General features: G+C 41.6%; 2 protein-coding genes across 2 annotated transcripts in view; both read left to right on the top strand.

The window, feature by feature from the left end:
* The first annotated feature begins 2,016 nt into the window (after positions 1-2,016).
* The window catches only part of ome (omega), a 64,196-nt gene continuing 57,266 nt past the window's right edge, over positions 2,017-8,946 (top strand). Inside the window, exon 1 of the mRNA XM_064696305.1 lies at positions 2,017-2,469. Within this exon, the coding sequence (XP_064552375.1) occupies positions 2,032-2,469 (438 nt within the window). The 5' untranslated portion in view covers positions 2,017-2,031. The remainder of the gene's footprint in view (positions 2,470-8,946) is intronic.
* Positions 6,559-7,610, top strand: Dnaaf6 (Dynein axonemal assembly factor 6). The gene is made up of 3 exons (XM_064696239.1): positions 6,559-6,792; positions 6,859-7,097; positions 7,158-7,610. The coding sequence occupies exons 1-3, from the start codon at positions 6,660-6,662 to the stop codon at positions 7,419-7,421; spliced, it is 636 nt and encodes a 211-aa protein (XP_064552309.1). The 5' UTR covers positions 6,559-6,659; the 3' UTR covers positions 7,422-7,610.

The following is an 8,946-nucleotide window of genomic DNA, read 5'->3' as shown; positions in this document are numbered from 1 at the left end:
ATTCATATATATTGAGTATATTCTAAATTAGTTACCTCTACGTATTGTATTCTCTGGTGAATAGACAGACATACATGGCTTGATCTATTCAGCAGTTGCGAATCAACAGATCTAGAGTATATCTACACTTCCACAATTTTATAATACCCTTTAGGAAGAAGGTATTAGATCCGATCCCATAGTCTTGGTCAATATTAATAGCCGAGTCGATTGAACCATGTCCATGACTCGACAGTCAGTTGAACGAGTCGAAGTTAGAGACTATAAGAGCCAGAGACTACAAACTTTGAATGTAGATTCTTTTAAGGCCTGCGCAGCTTATCAATAACTCGATGCGATCGATAAAAATAAATATTGAAATACAGTTTCTTGACTATTTATCGTAGCTTTTAAGAGCTATAGACATGAAAGTATAGTGCCATATAGTTTACAAAGATTCAGACTATGTAACCTTTTTAGATACCTTCCCCCAATGCCCCCAAAATGTATTTTGCTATGTACACACTTCTGTATGCCTTATCAAGTCCCTGAAAATTTCATAAAGATCGGAAAACAATCAAGAATGCTAGACCACCCGCAGCAAAAGCTGCTCAGCTTGAAGCGCGCATTCCACTTCTTGTGAAAGGCAGCTCGGGACAAGGTACAGGGTATATCCTATTCGGGTATAGCCAGCTTTAGTAATCCCAGTTGCTTCTTAAAAAGCAGATTATACTTTGGCTCATCCAGTGGGTAGAAAATAAGTATTTTAATATTATTATCGGTATATATATGAAACCTCCTGCTCTTTGCAGTAGTCAGATTAAAGTACTGTCATTATAACAATGACATTCCCTTATAAACTCGTTAACCTTTGTCATCACATAAGGGCCGCAGCATGTGTACTCGCAATTTACTCCTCAAAGCGCTCATTTGTACCTTTTATGTTTTCCGACGCTTTTCACTTGCATGCCAAGGCCCCAAAGGCAAAAAGAAAATACGAAAAAAAAAACAAACAAACCGAGTAAAATTCGCATTTTCATGTTCATTTGCCGCTGCTGACGTTTTTTTCTTTTTGTTTTGTGAGACATGAATTAACAAAATTTTGAACCGGATAATTTAACATTTCGCGTTTAATTGATGAATGGCAGGGGGGCGGGGAATCGAGAGCTGACTGCGGCGACATGAAATGCAAATTACTGTAATATTAATGTTTGATGTTACAGTTTTTGATCTCTCAGTGTCGACAAACATATATAAAAATAAATGAATACTGTTGGGATTACAACCTATTATATCTCATGAAGATCTGTGCCCAGAAAAAATAAGAAAATTTGATTTATTCAAAACTATGATAAAAAGACTAACAATACTGCGAAATAATGGAAAGGTTTTTAATAACTTAATTACTTTTTTATAAATGTGATCTCCTCCTGAAATTTACTTCACAAAGATCGTTAAGAGGCGAATTTCTGTTAAGGCTAATAAAATTCTTTGCTAACTCTTATTCATTGATTAATTATAGACATATATGAGCTCGAAAACCAGCAGATGCATCTTAAGATCGCTTGCATTCATTTCCAGTGTAGATCAAATCTTTACACACCAACTGATTTCGGATTCAGATTATAGCATGTTCTATAGTATGAGTACCCAGGGCATCGGCAGTCTGCCGCATGGCTCATTTCCCCCAACTTTCCATGGCATGTTGAAGGCCCATTCTCTGCCCATTTCCCATTTATCGTAGAGTACTTAGTTATAGTATACGCCATAAAGTCAACAATCCATGTTAAGAACCTGGCGCGCCTATCGAATTTCCTAATTAATTCAGTACATGCAAATTTTCGCCCACTTCTCGTTGCAGACACAAATCCAAAATACTCGTAATTGGTAACTACGCTAGTCGGAAAACTCAGGAGTGCATAAAGCGAATCTCTAGCGGCATCGCCAGCGCCATCAAGTTCAGCAACATGCCAACTGTAAACAACGGCTCAGGCACGACAACAGCCATTGCATAACTGGGAATCAAGAGTATTATCATTATTTACTTCTAACATGAGCGCTGCCTTTCTCGATATGACGGCTGCGCAGTCAACCAGCGTGGCGGCGACCGCCTCCGATGCGAGGCTCAGTGCACGACAGAAGGCGAGCAAGCGACGCAGCCACGGCGGACGCACTGCAGCAACGGCTGCCATACATGGACTTGGCCGCAACAGCATTGCTAGCGTCGGCGCCGGCCTCTATAAATCATTTCGCGAGCGTTTCGGTGGCGGCGGCGGCGGCAGCGACTATCGAGCGCTGCGACAGCGCGACGCAGAAGCGGGCAATATACAGAAAGAGTTGGCCGCAAGTGACAGCTCCGATGAGGAGAGTCTGCAAAGTAGCGGGAGCGACGGCGACAGCAGCAGCGTTGAGGATATATTTACCGCTAAGCCAGAGCGCAGACAGTGGCGCAGAAAGAAGCCAGAGCCCAGGGCGAGAAGAAGCAGAAGGGTAAGTGCGTAAGTCTCGTCTCTTATGTTAGACCCTTGCGGCGGGAAACAGCTTTCCATTTCACAGACATAGCCCTAGTTAAGTATTCCGATCAGTTTGGCGCGTGACTTGCCGGAACTCGTCTACGCTTGTAATTTATGACGCGAATTGGGCTCAAATTGCACGAGCTTGGACTTAATTGAACTTGCTGTACTTTATTTAATTTGCATTCGTTCGCTGCGTTTGATAATTGCATTAATGTTTAACCATTGTTTCATTTAGATACCTTTTCAAATGTGTCATAGTTTATAAATGTTTTTACGCTCTGTTTCAATTGGAGCACATTTCGCTTTCATTTTCTACTGCTGTGTCAATCGTTTTAATAATAAATGTATAGGTCAGTGTGAGAAATATAATAAATACGCCAAAATTTAGCACAGTAATAAAATAGCTACAGCCTAGCCTACAGATTATAGTCAAGTCAAACGGTTTCAAACGGAAGGTTATTCCAGGTCTTGAAGCAGAGTGAAATATACATAGATATATACTTCACATTTGCTATATATATTCTTTTATAGCTTATATTTCTATTCTATCGATTTCAATCAACTTTCGCATGCTTTCACTCCACTGTGCCACGCACCAAAAAAACAGCTGTAGCCGAGCTTTCAACTTGTTTACAAACAAACGTAATGCAAGTAAAAAGCTTTGACACGTGGCATTGAGTCATTGAGTAATAAAAAGACAGCTGACAGCTCTCCCAGGCGAGTCGCTCTCTACACACTCTCTCCCTCTCTCTCTCTCACTCACTTTTGTTCTCTGTGCTTTTGAGCGCTTTGGCCCGCTCTTTATGGCTGTTGTGGCATTGGCCATGGGCAGCAAGACGCCTGCTGGCAGAGTTTTGTGGTCGGGAAACCTTATTGACTTAAATCTCGACCAAACCTGTGCAGCTGCACCATTTTTGGTCTTTCCTATATTTTTTAACATTTTATGCTCCAATGGACTTTAAAAATGTGCGCTGCTTAAAGTTGAGCGCGCGCCCGTTTTGAATTGTATTTCTGTTTTGTTGTTACTTTTTGGCTATGTCTCTTATGGCTGATACTGCTAACTTGGCTTGTTTAGTTTTATTTTTTATTCCCCCGTCTATTTGTCCCATTTTGTTTGTACTCTTCGCTGGTTGGCACCGCTTGACTGCACAAACTCAAATAAGCGGCAACGGCGTTTATCCTAAAATGATATTTCTTTTGGTTCTTTAACAATATTTTTTTTTATTGTTGTTCTGCTGCGGTTATGCGGTTGTGGGAGCTATTCATTCATACAGAAACGTGCACGACGCAGCAGCAGAGACAATTCTTTAATGCCGGAAGTCGTTCTCCTTTTGGCCAAAAAATTGTGCGACACTGTGTCGCCCGAATATGCAATCAACAGACCTAAATCTCTGTCGGGGAACTTGGCTGGCGCACTCGAATGTTTTTTTTTTGTATGCTTTGGCAACATCAAATTAACAGTAATGGCCGACTATAAAGGCACAACTTCTACCTCAGTCGCGGCCATACAGCTCTTATATAAGTCCCACCCCGTCGCCCACATGTGTTAAACAGAGCAGCCTCCACCCCCCCCGCCATAAGCGCACCACATAACGGGCGTAAATGTGCAAGTTTTCAATGATTTATGCATGATACTTAATGCCTTCTTAATTACGTTTTATGTAACCCCCCATCCCCTTCCCCTCCACGCTGCCCCTAGAAAATTATACATATTCTGTTCAAAAGCAGCGCCAGCAAACAAAAAATGCCAGCTGGAGCGCTTTCAGCACACAAATCATATTCAAAGGAGCAGCGAAAGCAAAAACCAGCCAAAAAAATACCCGAAATTTGTAGCAGATGCTTTAAGGGGCGATGAGGCGCCACTTTCACTTATACTTTCACTGCGTGCTGCCAGGCGGCGGTACGTGGCATTGGGCTATACCAAAATCCATTTTGAGACTGAGTCTTGTGTATGACAGGATACAAATATACCATGCATAGGGGGGACAGTCAAAAGAACGATTCCCCACCTATTTGCCCCCGGCTTCATCCGGCCTGCAGTGCATTGAATGTGTGACCAAAATACAGTTAGACATGTATTCACGGATTGCCCATTGTCTCCTGTGGATATGCGTCAGCTGGGATGTCGAGGAAACCCCCAGAGAAGGCCATATGAAAAAGCTGTTATAGTTGAATGCGCAAAACAAAGGTTAAATCTCAGTTACGTGATGTTTTTATACATTAGCTTAACTTGTGTATGCCATTTAAATCAATTATAAAGTGAGTGAGATCAAGTCTACTCGACGTTGGGATAAAACAGCCAAAGGACCTGCTGCTTGTGCGTACAGTGCGGCCAAGCAATGGGTGAACTTAAATTAATACTAACAATTAAATTAGGATAATCTAACGTACAAAAATTCCCCATTAATAATAGATTATCAATTACAGAATAATAATAAGAATAACTCTTGACTTTAAAGTTATTTAGCAGCAGAAATGCGCACATCTGTAAAAAGGGAGAAATTGGAGTAGGTTTTTTCTGAATTGTGTCCTTCTCAGCCAGTTAACAATGTCAGTTTTGGTCGATGTGACCCAGTTTGTTGGCCAACTACGACAATGGTCTTTACAGGTAGAACTGTTTTGGCAACGGACCAGAAGGACAACGAATCGCTCTCGGGCACACAGTTTGTTGTTGTGCCGTGTGAAACGCGCATGTTAAACAAATTAAACATATGGGATCCAGCAAGATGAGAAACATCAGCAGCAGGCACTATGAAAAACAAATAGCGAAAATCCCTTTTCATTCAACTGAAAGGAGGCGGCCTCGACCCCACGCAGCTATTGTATCCGAGCCAGTCGGACTTTGTATTCAGTCAGAGTCATGTTGTTTGCATTAAACATGCGGCCACGTTTTCATGTTTCTGGTTTTGGCCAGTCGATTACTTTTGGCCAGCTTCGCAGAATTAGAGCTTTTTGCCAAGCAGGCGTGTGAAAAATGCAAATTTGTTGTTTTACTGCGGCTCATAATTTCTGGCCATGGCCCTAGATGAAGCCAAGACCCAATGAAGGTCAACAATATTTTTACAATTTACAAAAATAATTGTTTCTGACAAGTGGAATATTTCAGCTGTCGTTGTCGTAGTTAATTTTTCAACTAGTTGTCGAGTGTTTTGGGAACGTCGCTGGCAACGCCGGGCAAAAAGTTTTATCAATAGCACCAAGTTTTTAATTGAAATACCTAAGTAAAAGCACGAGAGGACAAAGTTAGGCCTGCCATTGGTTATCCTTGGCAGTGAATTATGCATTTTGTTTAAGGTTACGGATAAGGTCCAAGCAGCTGACAAAAATTATGAAATATCTTTAAAATGTTATTTGACTCGCGAAGTAAAAAAATAAAAAAAAAAAACTTTTTAGTTAAAATATTTCACACAACGGATAACTGGACTTACATTTATCTAGCTTTTCTGCCTACGGAATGGATTTTAAAAAGAAAATGTTTTAATATAACCAACCACAACCGAGGCTCTTTAGGCTTATCTTAGGCTGCACATACAGCGCCTTAAGTTTCCACTTTAATAAATTCAGCTTCTTATGTCTCCTACAAATAGTTTCAAAATAAACCGAAATAGGCTGTGCATAAATGATATGAGAACTAAAAACCAAATAGGCAAAGGTCAAAGACCTAAACGTTGAAGGATTTTATTTGCCCGCTCGACTCACAGCAAATATGCTTATAATGTGCCCTATAAAAGGGCTCAGAAGTTCTATGACAACTGTAATCAACTTATAACCAAAATCAGACAGCGCCAATACTCTCTGGCAAAAGTTATGGATTTCCATTGAGCACCCTTCACATTTAGCACCCTTCTTTTGCCACGCCCAGCCCAGTCAGAGCTCCGTCGCCTGGACAACGTAATAAACAACTTACAGCTGCACCCGCTACCTTCTTGCCCCCAAGCAGGCCTAGAAACATACCTTTTCTCCACCTTAACTGAATAAAAAAATAAGAAGAACAACAATAAGTAGGCTTGAAAATCGATTTCAGTTTTGGACAGCTTTTAGAGAAGACAGTTCATAACATATTTATTCTTAAAACAAACATCGAGCTGTGAATACGGAAAAGCTGTTTGAAAATAATATAAAATAAAGTTACCTTTTAAATAGTAAAGTAAACAAAAGCGTGCAATGTCGCTTTTTGACAATCCCGACCAACTGCGACAGCTGCAAAATTTGTTAAATCCGAGTCGAAGACGAGGTGGAATCGAAGGCAGCAGCAGCAGCGAGGATGAGGAGGAATCGCTGGTGGTTAATAAGCAGAGTGAGTAAATGGCAGCTGGAGTACAGCAGTATCGCAGTATCTGAGAGGATTCGTATATCCAATCAGCACCTGGTAGCATTGGACCCCAGGCAGCTGGTGCTGGTGCCTCCAAGGCACGCGGCAAGAAAAAGGTTAACCTGGTGGCAACGCCGCTGGAGGAACCTCCTAAACCGCAGCCCAGCACGCTTGAGGAATGGCAGGAAGCGCAGGAGCGAGAGGATGCGGACATTTTGGAAACACGCAAGTACCCAGAATACACGATGACCTATCGCCAGGCCGTTGGCACCGAGGATGTCTTCCTGCAGGTTGGCACGCACCCCTACGCCCCGCTCAGCCACGTTAAGCTGTATTCCTTTCACATTTAGATGGGCCAACGCACAGCAGCCTCGGCGAGCTGTGAGGATCTTGTACTCGACATATCTCTGCCCGATGAGGAAATGACTGCGGATAAAATGAGCCTTAAGCTGCAGGAAAAGGAACTGGACCTGGGCACAACTCTATACAGGCTGAAGCTGCCGCTGCCTCACGCCGTGGACGTGGATCGCTGCCAAGCCAAATACGACAAGGAACTGTGCAAGCTGCGACTCACGCTGCGATTGCGCAGGGAGCTAGACTATGTCAATTTTTAAACCCTAAAGTATTTAAACTTCGCCTAAAACACGCCTTACACTGATTTTGCACTACATAACATTGTTTTGCTTGTGCACACCAACTGCCAGAATGACACACACACACCAAATTTGTAGTATTCCTATAATTCGGCCTCGGATGCAAATTTTAAGTACGATAAAAATGACCCACTTGTGTGGGATAAGAAACATAGTTGTATTACATTCATTGCCGAGTTCAGCAAATTGGATAAAGGATGAAATACTTGAAACAATTACAATGTAAGCAGCGAAAGGAAAAAAAGTACCTTTTAAAAGCAACAGCTTTCAGATATATGTAGGTCTATTCAGATATAAATAAGAAAATGAGTATCCAGTTGTCTAACGCCGAAGGCTCATATCACATGCCAAATTACGCATACGCCGCATTGACCCGCAGTTGAACATATATGTATTACGCTTAAACGAAACATTAGATATGCCTTCGGTTGAAATGTAAGAGCACTAAGTAGGTGCATGCCCTGGTGTCAAAAATCACTTGAGCTTAATATTTGTCAAATGCGGAGAATATGCGACGGACAAATGTCAAATATAAAATTAACATCTTTCGAAATTGAAAAAAGAAAACACAGAAACGGCATGGTGATACCCTGTACCCACACTCGGTGCAAAAGTCATATACTACTTTCTAGTTATACTTTCTTTACTCCAAGCCTTGCAATAATACCAAATATCTATTTACTTAAAAGTGAAAGCTAAATAGGCCAGCTCTGACTAGGCGATTCCTTGTACCTAGCTCAGAGCTTGACTAAATTTGGTTTCTATCATACCCAAGCTTAGGCATGCTGTCAGCACAGGGTAACATAATCAAAAGCGGCCATTCTTTTCAACATTTTTTGTTAGGGATTTGTTCAACATAATACATCGAGGTGGAGAGAGAGAGAGAGCGGCGAGGGGGAAGAGCTGCGACCCGCTGTGACTGCGGCTTGGCTGTGCCTCATTTACTCTCGACTGCCGCGGACACATTTCAATTTGTGAAAGGCGGTCAGCGACAGCACTGAGACATGATAAAGTGTCGTCGTCCAGGCAGTTGTCGAAAAAAAGTTCACACAATTTGACATAGAAATTCGTCGGCAAAGAATGATAAAGGCACAACTTTTGGGCCAGACGAAGATGCGCGTGCAACGCGTTGCAAGTAGTTGTGTGCTTAAGAGCTTGGACAGTGGATTTTTGTTTTTTAGTCATTTGGTCGACAAAAAGTTTTTCGGGCGTTGATAATAATAAATCATCAAAAGGCGACTTCGACACTGACGGCATGCGACAACTTTTTGGGCTTGAGCAAATTAAATTAAAATTAAATTCAATTTAATGACCACGAAATAAGCTGTCAGCTGAGTGTGTGTGTGTCTGTGCCAGACATTCTGTTGAAGAATATTAATAACCATTTAGATAAGTTTCGTGTGCCATAAATATGGTAATAAATATATCAAATTAAACACATTATTACCTGCTGTGCTCAGTTAAATATACGATTTACCTGTTGTTG

This window comes from Drosophila montana, unplaced genomic scaffold (genome assembly GCF_035044405.1).
Source record: "Drosophila montana isolate Dmon_TW-CO22-7 unplaced genomic scaffold, ASM3504440v1 contig_3846_1, whole genome shotgun sequence".
NCBI lineage: Eukaryota > Metazoa > Arthropoda > Insecta > Diptera > Drosophilidae > Drosophila > Drosophila montana.
Note: the sequence above shows the minus strand (reverse complement) of the source record. Positions and strands in the feature narration are given on the sequence as shown.